Source organism: Vanessa tameamea, chromosome 15 (genome assembly GCF_037043105.1).
Source record: "Vanessa tameamea isolate UH-Manoa-2023 chromosome 15, ilVanTame1 primary haplotype, whole genome shotgun sequence".
NCBI lineage: Eukaryota > Metazoa > Arthropoda > Insecta > Lepidoptera > Nymphalidae > Vanessa > Vanessa tameamea.
The window spans coordinates 4,309,700-4,328,373 of NC_087323.1; the positions used below are offsets into that span (position 1 = coordinate 4,309,700).

General features: G+C 34.1%; 2 protein-coding genes across 2 annotated transcripts; both read left to right on the forward strand.

Moving 5' to 3' along the window:
* Window positions 1–49: 49 nt before the first annotated feature.
* LOC113399164 (transmembrane protease serine 9-like) lies at window positions 50–11,612 on the forward strand. The gene is made up of 13 exons (XM_064217199.1): window positions 50–169; window positions 1,039–1,170; window positions 1,777–1,930; window positions 2,721–2,819; window positions 3,019–3,155; window positions 3,849–3,905; window positions 4,140–4,258; window positions 6,786–6,962; window positions 8,218–8,431; window positions 10,143–10,419; window positions 10,665–10,760; window positions 10,919–11,118; window positions 11,488–11,612. Exons 1-13 carry the CDS (start codon window positions 50–52, stop codon window positions 11,590–11,592), a joined length of 1,887 nt encoding a protein of 628 aa, XP_064073269.1. The 3' UTR covers window positions 11,593–11,612.
* Window positions 11,613–12,980: 1,368 nt separating this feature from the next.
* Window positions 12,981–16,711, forward strand: LOC135193648 (brachyurin-like). Its single transcript, XM_064217076.1, has 5 exons — window positions 12,981–13,221; window positions 15,231–15,507; window positions 15,699–15,794; window positions 15,951–16,150; window positions 16,552–16,711. The coding sequence occupies exons 1-5, from the start codon at window positions 13,015–13,017 to the stop codon at window positions 16,657–16,659; spliced, it is 888 nt and encodes a 295-aa protein (XP_064073146.1). The 5' UTR covers window positions 12,981–13,014; the 3' UTR covers window positions 16,660–16,711.
* Window positions 16,712–18,674: the final 1,963 nt, after the last annotated feature.

The following is an 18,674-nucleotide window of genomic DNA, read 5'->3' on the forward strand; positions in this document are numbered from 1 at the left end:
AATGTTTTCGTCAAAAATGTGTAAATATAATAAAATATTATGTAAAGTTATGATAGTTTTATTGCTAATAAATACTTCGAGTTCATGTAGTGAAGGAGAGTGTGACATACAACCCAATGAGAGGATTCTCGGAGGAGTAACAAGTGAACGAAATTCTAGGCCATATCAAGTAAGTTAATTTAGTATGGTATTTATGATAATAATTTTGTCATTGTAACTCTTAAACTACATTCGTTTTTATATCATTAAACTTATAAAATAGAACAGAATTTTGTAATTTTATACTAGATACATTTTCCGATAGGAGTCGTCTGGCTTTTATTGTACATCGGTGGTAACTTCACGAAGTGCTAACAAAACCTGTACATAAATACAGTACTTACCATTTCGAATATAATCTAGATAGTTTTTGTCGTTTGTTGCCCCTAACCTTAGTGACCCCCGGTGTGTGCCGCAGCCAGTAACATTACAAAAAAAAATACAGTACAAGCTCCTTGACAAAGGAGGCCCGGGCACTCCCGTGTACTCTTATGGTAAAGACAATAATGAGCTCTTTCATATATATGAGACCTGCACGCATAATTAACTATGTATGTAAAATATACAATTGTTTATTTTAGATTGTATATTTACTTTAGATTCTCATGGTAATTGTTTTTAATTAACACATCTTTGTAATTAAACTTGTGGAGAAAAGTAAGTTGCTGTTTTTATTGTCGATGGTAAACTTGAAATTTAATTTAACTTGTAAGATGGCAATTCAAGAACCTGCTTGGAAACAAGCCTATTTTTGTTTACCAGATTTAGGAGGTTATATCATATACAATAATTACCAAAATTAAAAGAAGTTAAGAAAATTACATTTATATATTTTATGAACTATTTTAAAATAATAATAGTATATATTTTTCAAATAGAATTGAGCTAAATCTATGGCTTGAATAAATTTGTAAACAAAGGTTTGAATTATGATAAGACCAGCTTTACCGTTTGTTGCTTGAGAAATTGTTTTATGTTACACGTCGTATTTCATGACAGGTAGCTCTAAATCTTCGAGTAGGGGCAACTGGGGAGGTAGGTTTTTGCGGAGGGTCTCTGGTTCACCAACAGTGGGTGTTGACAGCCGCGCATTGCTGCTTCCATGGCGACGAGGAAGTGACGCATGTGCAGGTTTGATTTCAAAAATCGAAACTATTAACAATTCTCTAGTCATTTTTACTGTAAATGTTTTAAAATTAGACTAGGAATTAATGAATGTTCGTATCTCTAATGGTACACCCGTTGTCAAGGGGTTATCTTCCGCCATAGACATTCACTGAAAGGGATACTTACATACCCCTTCTAACACAGTCAATGCCTACACCACCCCATGTGAATTACTGACTAAATACTGGAACATACTGACTAACTCGTTGAAACCCTGAGTCAGGTTAATAGGCACATAGTTATTACGGTGTTCTACCGAGTAATGCTCAGTTCCGTGTATCGGAAAATACGGAAAAATTGTTTGTCTCACGAACTTTCTCCGGTCATGTCAAATAGCTGTCCTGCAAAATATATTGAGACAGATATCATGCACTAACGTGTGCACACAGTTGAACACTAGAAACTTCTGGGCAATTCATTGAGGAGAGCCGCAGTGAACAAAATAAATATTACGTTGACAAGGATTATATCAATTTTATAATTCATGCATAAGATCAATATACAAAAAAAAACCAAATTATTTAAAGATAGTATATATTAATTATTATATATTTATTTATATTATTGCAGGCGATTTTAGGAGCTCATTCATTATATGATCGTTATGAGAACGGTCGCCGGCTGATCAACGTAGACGAAATCATTATTCATCCAGAGTGGGACCCGAATACTTTTGAGAACGATCTCGCCCTCTTGAAGCTCCCCAATAGTGTACAAACATCTGGTATATTACTTAGATTATTTTGTTATCTATACTAAAATACATTTTGTTTTGACATTTAATATACTATAATCTATCATTCACCAAAATATTGAAAAAATATACACAAGTACTCATTAGTTAACAAAATTATAATAATATTTTAGAAAATGACAAAAACTTTAAGGAACTCATATAACTACTCAATTTTATCTCTTATGTCAACTAAAGATGGCCGCCTCGCCGGCCGCGTGTCATATATTTTCTTATGCCACGTCGTCTGTCCGGTGACGTCACTTCCCAAGCCACGTCACTCAGTCTTCGTTCAACAATAATACTTATATTATGTAATGTTTTTATTCTGTATTGTTGTTAATGTGAGTATGGAAGTACATGGATGGAAGGCGTCAAGGAAATAAGAACACTCTCATTATAAAGTTACAATTGGTTCAAGAGCTAGCTAGGTACAAATAGAAAGTACAATATACAAACAAAGTTGAGTTAAAACGCTGAGGTGAATAAATAAATGAGAATTTTCTGCATGGACAAATAGACAAAATAGAAGATATTCCCAAAATGAATACTTAATTACTTAGGATTATTTTATCATAATATAAAGTCTTTAACTAAATACTTCATGGTCTGGCATGCAAAAAATCGGCTGTCTTTTTTGTCGAATATGCCGTCTATTGAAACTTAACAGAATACGTTGAAATTAAAAATATCTTATTTGATATTTACGAATAATCTCTCCCTTAATGTTCGCTTTAAATATCGGTTTTAACTAAAACAGTGACAATTACACTTTCTTTAGAGACAATAAGTATCGTCCGTCTGCCATATCTGAGCACCGTCTCATCAAATTTCGCTGGTCTCGGCGCAATCGCATCCGGCTGGGGAATTGCTTCAGAAGGTAAGAACCGTTAGTCTAAACATATTTAATGATATACCTAAACAAATATGTTTAGACTAAAATAAATTTAGTCTAAACATATTTGTTTAGACTAACGGTTTATATATAAAAAATTATAATACATATACGTTTTGATGACGATATACAAATTCGTGCCCACGGACATGACATCAATTAAGATAATTTACTTTTAAATTAGGAGTCACATTCATATCTCCAACTCTCCGCGAGAAGCAGTTGACTGTGATTACGGATACTCTTTGCAACACATTCTATTTCCAAAATTTGCCGAGGGACGTGATATGCGGCTTCAGTTCGACTTCAGGCACTTGCAAGGTAAGATGTTCATCGTTTTATGTTATACAAAGTTGCATTGGTAATAGTGTATTCGTTTTTAGTCTCGCGTCTTATTTATTGGCTGGCGACGCTCAGGACGTCGGCTGTGTTTTTTTTGGGCGCAGTCAATGGCACGAGTGGCATCACAAGCTTAGCGTTTTCGCTCATTGATGCCTTGATCGTTGATATAACAGGAATGATGAGGGGTAGAGTTTATTTGGATCTGACCTTTTACTGGAATTTATTTCAAGCTGCAAATTTAAAAAAATATATTGATTGAGTCATTACATTTTAGCTCACACCAATTAAATATTATAATAGTATTACTATATAAAACGTATTATTAAGTACAAAAATTCTGAAAAAGGCGCGGACACGAATGTCTGTGGAAATATTAATAATTATAAAATGTTACGTGTAAATGCTTGTAAATGTGTATTATAATTTAATTATTGATATTACAATTGCGAGGGATTTTGTCGTTTGTCTAAATTTCATACTTAATGTAGGTATTATCAGTTTTAATATATTCAGCAATCACTGACCGTCTCGTAATAGCGTAATGCGCGTTTAGTTTAACTGTTTAATAAAACTATAAAATCACAATATTATTCAAAGCTATCAGTGAAATTACATTGTTACTGAAATAGGTCTGCGACTGCGTGCTTTTAAGAAAGATCTGTTTTTGTTTAGGGCGACAACGGCGGTCCTTTGACGATATTTTCGAATATAACGGAAGAAACAATATTGGTAAGTTTTTTTCGAAACGGATGATTTTCCTTTGAAATTTTCTAGTATATGATTAAATATATATAATAAATATTACAGAGCCTTCTTTCAAATTATTTTGCAAATTCTCAGATATGTGATTTTCTAATCAAAAACTAATTTAAAACTTTAAAAAAGGTAAACAGAGAACCGCGATGTTATGAATCAGAGCGGGGGTAGCATTCAATGTAAATATTTTTCATTTATTATTCACAGATCGGGGTCGCGTCTTTTATCGCAGCTGAAGGATGTAACAACGATATGCCGTCCGTGTTCACTCGCGTGCAACATCGCTTGAACTGGATCAGCAACGTTACGGGCATTATCCTTATTTAATTAACGTAACAAATTATCGGCTTTCTAGAAAGAGAAAAGCTGTGTTCAACTAAGCACACGTTTCTCTTTCTCTCATCAATGTAAAGACATCGGAAAGAAGAAGACAACATTGTTTAGCATATTAACCCCTAAATAACATTTAAAGAGTCTACCCACTACACAGTTGTACCACGTAAGAAATTGTTAGACAAAAGAATATTTTTAAAAAATATGAGACATTTTTCAATTCAAAGAATATATTTTCACAGCTGTGAGAACGAGAACCATACTGATATGACAAGCGGATAATACGGCCACTAAAATCGCGATGCGCGGATGGAATACGCTGTTGATACGCTCTAGTGGGCATAGTGATCCGCGTCACTGTGGTTTCCGTACTTGTTACGTTCATTTCATTCACGTATATCAGTTTAGTGGGCAGACTAATTTATTGTTAATGTTGTTAATTAATACGTTATGTTACATTTGTATATTAATAACATTTATTTTAATTAACTGATATGTTAAGTAAACCATAAGTAAAGCATAAATATTTGTATATTTTTTAAATAAATTTAAAAATGATTTTGCTTATAAAACGTGTATTCAACTTTTTTTCTTATTTCTTTTGTTCAAATACATGATATGACCTTTATTTACGAGTACACAAACTATTGTGACTTAATATTTTATCTGTGCAACTCTTCTGCATCACCATGATCTGATATACCGGTAAGTACTTAATAAATTTTTATGTTCGTGTCATCTAGTGTGATTAGAGAGTGGCCCAGCGACCAGCGCTTTCAGTACTCCAATGCAGAGACCGCACGAGTAAATTAATAATAATACGCTATTCTAAACCTAGAATAAGATGTAAAATTATAGAAAGCTTTTTAATCCTAAGAGTGACGTAAAGTGTAAACATTGTGTGTTCTAAATGTGTGAGACTAAAACGTAAGAAATGTATATATAAAAACATTAATCATAACTTATACCAACAAAATAGGCGTGTAGCTGTAAGAAAGTTTACCCTATTTATTGTAATATAAATGTACGATAAAAAAAAAACATTAAAACTAAAGTGGAATAGTACTTAAGTGCAATAGTATTGTATTATAAATAAAGATATATTTATTATAAACTCTTAGTAGTGCACAACATATCTGAGTTATTAGCAAATCGCATGAATATATATACGTTGTTTATCTTTTTTCCTACTTCCATTCGAATAGGCTATATAAGCAATCGCGTGGATTGGTAGATAGGTCAGGCACAGGTAGATGGCCAGGTAAATGGCCAGGTAAATGGCCAGGCACATAAGAAAGGTCGCAAAAGACGTGTTTGGAGAGTCGAAAGGAAAAGGTCTGATAGATAGGGATACATGGTTGTGGAATGAAGAAGTGCAAAATGTACTGAGAGAAAAGAAAGTGGCATTTAAAGAATGGCAGGTTGTAAAAAATGTGAATACAAGCTTAAAAGATGAAAAAAAGGAAGTTTACAAGGAATTTAAGAGGAGAGCATTCTTTGCTCGTCGTTTGCGGTAGCAGTGGCCAGAGCCAGGGCACAAGAGAAGTTGTACAACTCACTGAACAGCCCTAGAGGCCAGAAGGAACTCTACCGAATTACGAAAGAGAGAGAAAGACGATCGAGAGATATAACACATATCAAATGCCTGAAAGATGAGGCGGGTAAGGTGTTATGTAGAGATGAGGAAATAAAAGAGCGATGGAAGATTTATTTTGAAAAGCTTATGAATGAAGAGAATGACTGGAATGGTATTCTACAAGAGACACAAGTAAATAAGGGATTAGTAAGAGAAATAAGCATTGATGAGATAATGACAGCAGTCAAAAGCATGAAAAATGGGAAGGTTTTGGGTCCAGATGACATACCAGTTGAAGTATGGAAGGTGTTAAAGACTGACGGATATATGTGGTTGACTTTATTCTTCAATAAGTTGTTACATGAAGAAACCATCCCTCAAGAATGGTACAGTAGTTCACTAGTGCCCATCTTCAAAAATAAAGGGGATGTACAGGATTGCAACAACTATAGAGGGATAAAGCTCATGTCACATACTATGAAAGTATGGGAGAAGGTAATATAGAGAAGATTGCGAGAAGAGATTGAAATTACCCAAAATCAGTTGGGGTTTATGTCAGGTCGAGGGACAATGGACGCTATTTTTGCACTCCGCCAATTGTGCGAGAAGTACAGACGTGCTCACAAGAACCTGCACATGGTGTTCATTGATCTCGAGAAAGTCTATGATAGGGTGCCTCGTGAAGTGTTATAGTGGTCATTGAAAGAGAAAGTTTTGCCTGGGAAGTATTTTGAGTTAGTCCGTGCTATGTACAGGGGATCCTGTACCTACGTCCGATTGTCTACCAGCAACACCGACCAGTTCAGTGTGGCTGTAGGGTTGCACCATGGGTCGGCTCTTAAGTCCTTACCTCTTCCTGCTAATTATGGACGCTCTAACGGCGGACATACAGGAGGAGGCACCCTGGTGCATGCTTTTTGCCGACGACATTGTACACTGGTTAGTGAAGATGGACCTGAGATCCAGAGCAAATTGGAAGATTGGCAACAGAAACTGGAGAATATTGGCTTGAAAATCAATAGAACGAAGACTAAATACATGTTCTGCGATTTCGGCGGTCTCTCCGGTCCTGAAGCCATAGCCCTTGATGGCGTGGCCCTTCCAGTCTGCTCCGACTTCCGGTATCTCGGTTCACTTATTCTAGGCGATGGCGAAATAGATCGAACGGTGAAGCACAGGATTAACACAGGGTGGATGAAATGGCGGCAGGTTACGGGAACAATTTGTGACCCCCTTAAACTTAAGGGGAAGATCTATAAGACCATGGTCAGACCTGCTGTTCTATATGGATCAGAGTGTTGGGGTAAAAGGGATGACTGAAAGACAATTGTATGTGGCGGAGATGAGAATGCTGAGAGGAATGTGTGGTGTTACGCGAATGGATAGAGTAAGGAATGAGTACATAAAAGGAAGTTTGAAAGTGGCACCGGTAACCGAGAAGCTATCTGGAAACCGGCTGTCTTGGTATGGGCATGTTATGCGGAGGAATGAGGACCATGTTGTGAGATAGGTTTTGAGAATGGATGTGGATGGATATAGAGGTAGGGGACGACTCAAGAAACGATGGATGGATTGTGTGAAAGACGATATGGTTAGAAAGAATGTTACTTGTGAGATGACGTCCGACAGAGAAGTATGGAAGAAGAAGACATGCTTCGCCAACCCCAAGTAAAATTGGGATAAGGGCAGGAGGATGATGATGAAATTTCTTTTAGGGCCTGCAATTTAGGTCGTTGATTTTAAAATTGTTCTTGAGGCAATGACTAATAACTTTGTCATGTGGGCGGAAGCTAAGGCTTATTAAATAAAATCTGTCAATCATAATAATTAACTAGATAATATTATTATATGTATTTACTATCTGTAAGATTAATATTGGGTGCTACAGATATAATTATAATTATTTCTGTACTTATTTCCTTGACTTATATATAGTTAGATATATGATAGTAGACATTAAAAGGCCGTTACGTACCTAAAGATATACCTTCCCTTCTTAATGTATAGAGATCTCATCGCATCTCGTTCAATATCATATATTATATTTTCGAGTATTCATCATCTTCATTACTTCTCTAACACAATCGTTAGATTTATGTTTTAAAATGAAATGAGTTTAAATAAGCACAATTCAACAGAAAGTAAGAGAAAATAAATTGCACGCTCTCACATTACAACAATATAGGTACTCATTAAGAAAACCCAGGTATAACGTAATCGACAAGAATGAGCACAAACATAAAATTATCAAAATCATCGCTACTATTTATCATTAAATAAATAATCCTGGATTACATCAAAATTTACTGATTCTCAATTAAACATAGTATCGATAAGGGGTATATAAATGTAATACAAATATCGCTGTTAGTTTTAAATTAAAATGCGTTGCTCTGTCGTGGTCGGATTTTGTTTGGTAGTGGCAGTTTCTGCCACCATAAAGGTGTCTACTAACTACCACATCGATATCGGTATCCCGGAAGCGACCAGGATAAAAGAAGCAGAGGAAAAGATCTTGGCTAACCAAGACAATGTAAACGACAGGATAGTTGGTGGTGTTGTATCGTCTCCGAATGCGTTTCCTTATCTGGTAAGTATATTACACAAATATGATATCCTATGTTCCCCAGTACCAGCTCCTTCCATTTGACCGTATCCAACGTAGAGCAGCTCGAATTATCGATGATCAAGCCCTTTCTGATCTGCTCGATCCTTTGGCTCTGCGTAGAGATGTTGGATCACTCTGCATCTTCTACCGACTTTTCCACAGGGAATGTTCCGAGGAATTGTTTGGATTAATCCCGGCAGCTGAATATCACCTTCGGACATCTCGTCAAAATTCTAAATTTCACCCGCACCACCTAGATGTCCGAAAATCCACAACAGCGCGATTTTTAAGACATTTTTTGCCTCGCACAACCACTCTGTGGAACCAGCTTTCGCCGGCGGTTTTTCCGAACCGATACGACTTGGGAACCTTCAAGAAAACAGCGTACTTATTCCTTAAAGGCCGGCAACGCACCTGCAAGCCCCTATTGGTGCAGATGTCCATGGTCGGTAGTAATCACTTTCCATCAGGTGAGCCTCCTGCTCGTTTGCCCCCTATAACATAAAAAAGTCCTCCTGAATGATATTTCAACTTCCTACTTCTACGAATATCCTTCTGCAAAGGACTGTGCAGTTTGTCGAACATATGGACACTCTTTATTCCGTCAGTTTAATAGTCGTATTTGACGGCAATCCATAAAAACTTGGGCGAAACAAGGCCCGGAAGTGTGATACTGTAACAGTGTAACTTCCTGAGTTTTATATAAGAAGAAAGTAGGTAGTTTTAATTAAATAAGCCGTATTAGGTATTTAATTCACATAAATAATTAAAAAGAAATTAATTGTCCGTATGTTTCAACCAAGAATGTGCCTATGAAATATTACAATATTGAGTACGTGTATCAAAATTTCAGTATCAAAATTACTTAGATTATGTACTATTTTTTTTTACGTAATTACAGACAAAGTAGATTTCTAAACATGACAATTAAATTAATTTTAAGACGCGGAAGTGTTCCCTATGTATTTTAATATTTTTAGAATGATCAGCTTGCCATAAAAAAAATTAAGAGAATACGGAGATGAATGAATATAATAAAGTGTAGGAGATTTTTTGTGTTTGTACGTACTAGTCTTTGGATCTAACATTCTGATATAAAAGTATCTGTTTCTATTTGATAACTCAAATGTTGCGAAATATTTGGGAGTATCTAGGAAATAATAAGAATCCTAGACTCATGTATTGAATCTATGTCACAATGCTTTATACAGGCTGATCAGCTCGTCGTCTTCTTCAAACACCCGAGTACGTCCTTAGAATACTAACGTTTTTCGTGCAGGTCTACGATAGAACCGATCGAAACCTATCCATAATTATTAAAGATCGTTAAAAATAATGATTTTTGAGTCGATAACATACCTACGAGTATATTCAAAATTCGTATAATCGTGATAATATTTCGATATTAATTCCGTGAAATTCAATTACATGACAATTCAACGGGTGGCCATGTTTGGTACGGGTGCGTTCAGAAAGTGTGTTCCAAATAATAATTTCGTGCAGTTATTAAATATAAATAAAAGTTATATGTTATATGTAAAGTAAATGATAAACCGTATTTGTTTAGTTTTATTTATTTTACCCGAGCGAAGCCGGGTTTTCATCTAGTATTTAAATAATAAAGTGATTAATTATAGTCAAAACAATGAAACTTTTAATAAAGCATAAATGTAAATACTTAACAATTTCACAGGGTGGCTTGCTCATCACCTTCTTCAATAGCCCGAGTACCTCCGCTTGCGGCTCATCATTGATCAGCGCTGATCGGCTAATTACGGCCGCCCATTGCTGGAACGTTCCCGGCTCTCTAATAGTTAGACAATTCGTCGTGGTACTGGGGTCTCAATTTTTATTCAGCGGAGGCACCAGAATACCCACTTCGAACGTCGTGGTTCACCCCCAATATAATCCAGATTTTTATACAAATGATATAGCTATTATCTACTTACCCTATCGTGTTTCATTTTCCAGTAAGTATAAACATATTTTCTAATGTTTTTTACGTAACGGATAATTAAAGGATTTTTTTAACCATTTTAAAAATATGGACGAAACAAGGTATAGTAAAATTGATTTTTGAGATATGCGTTCAACAAGACTTACACAATCTAACGACAGAGTTACTCTTGCATTTATAATTTTAGTATAGATAATAATCACCGATCTAGTATAGCATCGATCTTTTCTAAATTACTAATTATTTTGTATATTTCAGCCATAATTCAACCAATCGCTCTGCCCCACAACAATTTATGGGATAGCTTCGTGGGTCAAGTCGCCACTGCCATTGGCTATGGCAAGACTAATGATGGTAATTACATTATTTTTAAATTATTTCAAATATAAGCCGTAACTACAAATATAGAATATACTCCATGTTTAGTAATAAAATAATAATTCATTATTACACAATTAATTTTTCTCTTCAAAAATAATAATAAATAATATAAATATAATCTTGTCTTCCAGCTCAAACAGGAGTATCCGTAAATTCTGTGGTGAGTCACGTTTACCTGCGAGTGATCTCAGTTCAACAGTGCCAGGCCGTATTCGGCTTGAACTTCGTGCAAGAAAGTACCCTCTGCACGGACGGTTTTGGCGGAATTGGCATATGCGGTGGCGACTCTGGTGGACCTCTTGTTGTCAATCACAATGGTCAGGACGTCTTGGTGAGTTAATCCGATGTTACTTCGTTATTAAATGCAATGCTATCATGAAGTACTTTATCTAAATATAAGTTATAAAAGTGTTTTTACAATTATGTTTCATAGCTAATTTTAAGATAGAAGACCTCTATAATGGTTGTATATTCTGTATTTTTTGTGGTACAGTACATGAATCAAAGTATTGACTGAAGCAAATGACGAAGAACTATTGTAGCTTTTTGTCGCCGAGTTTCTTTCACGAGATCTTCTTCGGTCTCACGCCACCCTTTCCTAACGGTGGTAGTTTTTTGTGGTAGTTAGTTGGTGGTAAGTGGTAGATGGATATTACGATCTTATTAAGTATCTTTGCTAACTGTAAATTATTATTTTCAGGTGGGTGTCAGTTCATTCGTCGCTAGAGCTGGCTGCCAGCTTGGTCATCCATCTGCGTTTGCCAGGATCACTAGCTTTTACAATTTTATTCTGCAGAACATGTAACTCGGATTCTATCTTTTGACTTTCAATAAGACTTTAATATTTTATTTTTAAATATAGTTTAAATTGGCATTTAAACCGATGTAATTATTATAAATCCCTTATTTATTTGACCACACTCACGTTACTTTCATAAGCTGCTTTTTTTTTCAGACTAACTGACATTTTTTTAAATTAATTGTGCTGTATACCATATCTAATATAAATAGTAATTTAATTACTTTAGGTTTTCTGGCATATATTTTTTGTTATAACTTATATAGTTATATAGTACTTATATAGTATTAACTTTGTTCCTCGTTTATGTTTTTATGTATATCTTTTATGTGAAATAAATATATAACATACAATAAAAATAGAATATATATATATATATATATATATATATATATATATACATATATATATATATTATATATATATGTATATATATTCATATATATATAATCTGCTAATGTACTACTGTTTTAATCTATTTGAAAAGGAAAAATAGAAAATATTAATTTATCATATCACAATGAGACACTTCTCTAAACACTTGCATCGACTAGTTAAAAAAAGCATACATAATAGTTATTTCTTAGCAAGCTGTAGGAACTTATTTAATATCAAATCATAAGTTGTTGTGACTCCTGAGTTGTTGATTAGTTGTAATCAAATAAATCAACAACAATATTGATTTGGTAGTGAAGAACACGTTTTCTTCGTTACAAATTACTAATTTTTCCATCGTTTTGTTATGCATATTTAAGTTAATGTTATTTACCAACTCAAGACTGATTAGAGAAATAACAATTTCTTTTCAATTCAAAATCAAATCATTTTTTTTTTTTGGGAAATATTGTTTTCGATCGACATGTAAAAGTGGCTGTGACGTCGAGCTATATGTTATTTTTGGCGGTATTTCAAATTTATTCGGTATTCAATTTAAACTTACAAATCGCCTTGTTTTTTTTATCAATTAGAGCCAATTTATCATCGGTCTTCGGTTTTCGGTGGTCGGATTGCAGCGTCAACGTCTAATAATATAGTTATCAAGACGTTAGTAAAATCTACTGTTAAATTTAAATCTACAAAAACTAGTTAGATTTTGTGAGTAACGTTAATATTGTCATCTTGTTAACTGTATCTTCAATAAAAAAGTCAAGTTAAATGACGAAAAGCAAGAGAATAACAATGAACTGAAAGAACACAACATATTTGTTTTATTCAAACAAAATAATATATTTAGAGTAAAAACACTAAAACGTGTACAAAGATAAATTATCACGTCTATTGTTATAATTAATCATTTAAAAAAAATAATAATCCTGGATTAAATCGGCAATTACCGATTTATTGTAAGATACCAGCGATAAGATGTACATATATAAATGTTTTATTGCAAACAATCATTATTTGAACTGCTAGTCTGTCGATGAAAAAATGCGTTGTTTTACGGTGGTAGTATTATGTTTGGTAGCGGCAGTTTCTGCAACCGTAGAGGTGTCTACTAACTACCACATCGATATCGGTATCCCAGAGGCGACTAGGATAAAGGAAGCCGAGGAAAAGATCTTAGCTAACCAAAGCGATGTTCAAGGCAGGATAGTTGGTGGTGTAGTAGCGCCTCCCAACGCACACCCTTATTTGGTAAGCATACTGTTTATTATTCGTCGACATTTAAAAAACTATTGAATCCTATCATTGTTTTAATGCAATCACAGCGGCATGTAGGTAATTTAAATGTTATCAGCTTTGAGGATTATTTTGATAACATCTTTTTCGTTATCAAATTAATGAGCCAAACAGATTTATTTTATTTATTAATTAATATTACGCATATTAGATTTAGATATTACGCATTTCAATCTTTAATTTTTTAAGATTTTGTTTTTTTACTATCTTAATAGTAAATATTGATTTTTGGGTATAAATTATAAATATATTTCTATATAGGAATACTAGCTGACCTGACTGATTTGTTAATGGTCATGATGAATGCAAGACGAATCGGAAATTGTAGTCGTTTAAAATCAAACGGTAAATCGGTTGGGATCATCGGGATCCTCGGAATGAGAACTTCTTCACCTTTGAGTTTTGCTTTTAGTATCGTCGCGTAAATCACATTGTTCATCAATTTACTTACCACCAAACGTGTTCCGTTTCACAGTTTTGGTTGGTTTATGTTTCGAAGCATGATTATTACGGAGCCTACCTTTAGTCTTAACTTGTGCGGTGGTAACCCTGGCATATCCAAGGAGTTTAAAAAATCAATTGGACAGTTAGTGGCGTCATCTTCATCCACTTTCTACCTGCAAGACCTGCAACGATTCTGCCTCAATGACGACATCATCTGCAAATCTCAAGTGTGAGATGTACTCGCCGTTAATATTTAAGCCCCAAATGCCAAGCACAGGGGCCGATTATACTCCTCGGTCTTCTGTATAATTTGACCAGAAGATGTTTTTATCTTCGTCAGATGGCTTCTGTCAAGGGGCCGAACGAACACTAATGACCTCCGATTTTTTTGATCGCCCGCTCGATAGAACGGGTATTCGAGTTTCGAAGGTCGCGTTGCGACGCGACGCTAGCCTCGTAATGGTTTTGTTCTTCTGAGCCCTATCTGATGGAGAAGCTGGTGGGTTATCTCGTCGCACCTACATGCGCTGCAGAATCTCTGCTGAAAGATCAGACTTCCTGCGTCTACGCCACATTTACGCAGAATTTTGTTCCTTCATCCCTCAGGATTCCTACCACTTGGTCAAGTCCCTGGTCTACGTCGGTTATGGTTTCCAAGGCAGTGAATATATAATGTCTTTACATTTTCCAGTTTTAATAATAATAATCTCCTTATCCTCCTCATTACCGATCCTCTTTACCGAATTAACGGCGGACGTTATCAATGATTAGCAATCTGCGCAGGCGCTTTTATGTGTCTATTTTTGATTTAAATCAATATTGAGAATTTCTACAATAGCTTATTATAATTTTATTAGTGTGACCTGGGATTTGAACCCAATACTTTAGGATCTCAGACTTTGTTTAACTAATACCATTGAGAAAGTTATTTTGTTATAAAAAATGACTACACAGATTATAGAATAAATACCTACTTATCTTTACCTATCTTCGTTTTTTATTATTGTCTAGCTTTCGGTTGGCCGGTCGTGCGTCATGGTCAATTATTATCGCATAAATTAATTAGCTACTAATGATAACAAATTGTAACTAATTGACACGTCTTTTTTTTTTGGCAAGAGTGTCTAAATATTTTCAAACATATTTTGCATCAACATATTGATAAAAAAATTACCTAAGTATAAATATGTGTACATAACATACTCATACTAACATCTACATACTACTCAAGCATTAACTGCTGCCTAAGTTCATAAGTAGGTAGCATTTTAATAAGTCGGCTATACCGGAATACTAATGTTTTATAAATTAGTGTTATAATATTTAAATAATAAAATAATATTCCCTTTATTTTAAGTAGGAACTAAAACATAGTATACCTATAACTATTTAATAGCACATTTGTTATCTAACAAATGAGACGAAGCTAAATCAAACGAACTTTTAATAAAGCATAAATGTTCTAGAATACATATACGAACTATATAAAGCAACCTTAACTATATTTAACAATTTCACAGGCTGGCTTGATCGTCACCTTCTTCAACCACCCGGGTAGCTCCGCTTGTGGCGCATCATTGATCAGCGCTGATCGGCTCATTACAGCCGCCCATTGCTGGGACGTTCCCGGCACTCTATTCGTTAGACAATTCGTCGTGGTACTGGGGTCTCATTTTTTATTCAGCGGAGGCATCAGAATACCAACATCACATGTTGTGATCCACCCTGAATGGAATGCTTCATTTTTAAGAAATGATGTAGCTGTTATCTACTTACCATACCGTGTTACGTTTTCATGTAAGTACTTTTTCTTTAAATATTTTTCATGGTCATTTTAATATTTGTTTTTCTGTATGCTAATTTATAATTTTCTCGATTAAAATCCATGACATGAAGTGCTTATTGTACTTGAGTGGATTTTTTGTAATCTAAATATAGTACAAGTACTTAGTTAATTTAAATAAGTTTTAATGAAAATAATATTTCAGCTACAATTCAACCAATTGCTCTGCCCCACAACAACTTATGGGATAGTTTCGTGTCCGAAACCGCCACTGCAGCGGGATACGGCAAGACAAATGATGGTAATAATTATTTTTTTCATTGGTTTTAAAAAAAACAAAATCCACAAAGAAATGCATTTGCTTCTCTTTTTCTTCCATATGAGATTTTTAGTGTCAAATATTTGTTTGTAAATTTATATAAATTAAGTTTATATTAATAACAATCTTGTCGTCCAGCTCAAACAGGAGTATCCGTAAATTCGGTGGTGAGTCACGTCAACCTGCGAGTGATCTCAGTTCAACAGTGCCAGGCCGTATTCGGCATGAACTTCGTGCAAGAAAGTACCCTCTGCACGGACGGTTTTGGCGGAATTGGCATCTGCGGAGGCGACTCTGGTGGACCTCTTGTTATCAATCGTAATGGCCAGAACATCTTGGTGAGTTTTTCCTTTGATATACTTAGTCTATGTAAGCTATTAAAAATTTGCATTTAATCAATGTAAATAAATATTATATGCAGACTATGTAAATGTAAATATAAGGAAAAATATTAGTGTTAGTCTATTTCGGACACCAGATTGAATTCCCCATCTAAACGAATTACATTTAATATACGATTATTATGAAAGCGAAAATAACTCAGTCTGCCTGTCAGTTGCTCTTTCACGGCAGAACTACTGAACCGAATTTGATGTAATTTGGTAAGAAGCAAGCTTCAACTCCAAGGAAAGACTCCTACATTTTTTATGATTGATATGTACAAATTGACAACCTTGAAGTACATCCGACTGTTATGAACTTAATAAGCGTCATTCTTTATTGTTAAATTTTATTTTAGGTGGGTGTGAGTTCTTTCGTCGCTAGTGCTGGCTGCCAACTTGGTCACCCGTCTGCTTTCGCCAGAGTCACTAGTTTCTACGATTTTATAATGCAGCACATGAACTAATATTCTAAAAAGGACTGAATAAATTATTGTTTATGTTTTATTTATTGAAATATTTGAGCATTTAAATATTTTTAAAAAGTGTTAATTGAATGTGCCAACGTATATATGGGCGCTCGGCCGTGCTGCCATCTGGTTTCAATGTATGTAACAAATCAAAACAAAACTATATCCATGGGCGTTTGCCGTGCTGCCATCTGTTGTCAATATATGTAACAAATCGAATAAAACTTATAATCTGTAAAGCGACATCTATCAGCATTCTTTTTTTTTTAATGTAGAATGTATCAAACAAGTCATTAACATTTGTTTTGTACCTACGGCGTTAAGCCTATGACTTCCGGACAGATTTATTATAATAAGTAAGGAATTAAATAAATTTAGATTTAATAGAAGTTTTGGTTATGGCAATTATTAACTAATATAATACTGTTTAAATAATTTAAAAACATAAATATGATCTATTTTTGTCATAAAATTTGTTTTAATAATTTTGAAATATAAATATGATTTCTTTTTGTCAAGAAATGTGTAAATTTGATTTGTCCGGTATATTTTTAATATAGATAGTGATAAATAATTAAGCTGAATACAATATATTTCGATTTTTAATTAAGATCAAAAATAATTTTACATTTTTTTATTATTATAAGCCATTAATAGTTATTATGTTTGTAACAAAATAAATATGGCCTTGTTGTTGATATAAAAAAGGATGTCGTAGTTTAGTTAGTAGAAAAGTAAGTTCAGGCGGGCGCCGGGCATTCCTCGGACAATTGTAGAACTATTCAGACCATTTAATTTATTAATACAAAAAGTGTTTTTCTGCAACATGAATTCTGGGGAAAATTCTGGTGAATAGCCGACATATACCATATGAACATTAAGTATTTATTATTTATACCTACCTCACACGCAACATATACGATATATATTTAAGTGCTTTTTCATGTTATTTGTAAATAAATGTTTTTTTTTAATATACACTATGAAGTTTGTTTGAGGTTTCCGATAATTTCATTCAATATGTAAAAACAAAGAAGTCCTCACGCTTACTTTACTAAAGTGATTAGGTATAAAGTAACGTTGATAATTTACATTTGGTCACAACAACAACAACAGGAATTTTGATGGTAAATATAGTTTAAGCTTTAAAAAGACATATTCTTTATACATATTTATAAATCTTCTGAACTCCTCCTAAACGGTTGAACCGATTTTTATAATTTTGTGTATTTTAATTAACATAAGAATTGATAACATTAAGTGCTTAAATATATACAAATATGAATTAAAAATAGTTACTGTATAAATCATGACCGCGTGGAATGGTGGCAAGAATGCTAGCAGCTTTTCCCCGTTGAATCGCAATTCCGATCCTCTGGGTAAAAACGAACCAGCCCTACTGTCACCAGTAGAGGCAATAAGGCGAGGTGTTATACTTCTGATGAAGCTTTTTGCACCATTATTCCAAGGGCCAAGTGTTGCGTCAGCAAATGGGACAAAAAGGTAATTTGACATAATACACGAATATTTAGATCTTTTTTTAACTTCAGCTTTTTCCGCAGCGGTATTTTAATTGGTTTACATTGTAAATAAAATTAGACCCGGACGAAATCGGGATGGGCAGCTGGTATTATATATTTCAGTAACCCTAATGATCTGATGACTTTAATACAATAACATATATAGGTATGTCGTATTTAGCTTGCTTATAATAGCATCATGCGTTCTTGCACACATTTATACATATACTTATGTGTATATGAATAGGAGTAGTAATATGGTGAATATACGTATAGCCTATTCCAATGGAAGTAGGAAAAAAGATAAACAAACCTTAGATTTACGTATTTCATGCAATTCGCGATTCTAATCTAAGTTTATGATTGATATATCTTCATTATATAGTATAAAACAAAGTCGCTTACCGCTCTGTCAGTCCCTGTGTATGCGTAGATCTTTAAAATTACATAACGGATTCAACATACAAGATAGATCAAAATAATATACTACAG

What these genes read in the sequence shown, in the direction of transcription:
- LOC113399164 (XM_064217199.1), top strand. Translation starts at nt 50, where the DNA reads ATGATAGTTTTATTGCTAATAAATACTTCGAGTTCATGTAGTGAAGGA. An exon ending in CTGGGGAATTGCTTCAGAAG is followed by an intron (nt 2,820 to 3,018) that starts GTAAGAACCGTT and finishes CTTTTAAATTAG; the next exon opens with GAGTCACATTCATATCTCCA. An exon ending in TAACGGAAGAAACAATATTG is followed by an intron (nt 3,906 to 4,139) that starts GTAAGTTTTTTT and finishes TATTATTCACAG; the next exon opens with ATCGGGGTCGCGTCTTTTAT.
- LOC135193648 (XM_064217076.1), top strand. Translation starts at nt 13,015, where the DNA reads ATGCGTTGTTTTACGGTGGTAGTATTATGTTTGGTAGCGGCAGTTTCT. An exon ending in CCAACGCACACCCTTATTTG is followed by an intron (nt 13,222 to 15,230) that starts GTAAGCATACTG and finishes ACAATTTCACAG; the next exon opens with GCTGGCTTGATCGTCACCTT. An exon ending in ATACGGCAAGACAAATGATG is followed by an intron (nt 15,795 to 15,950) that starts GTAATAATTATT and finishes CTTGTCGTCCAG; the next exon opens with CTCAAACAGGAGTATCCGTA.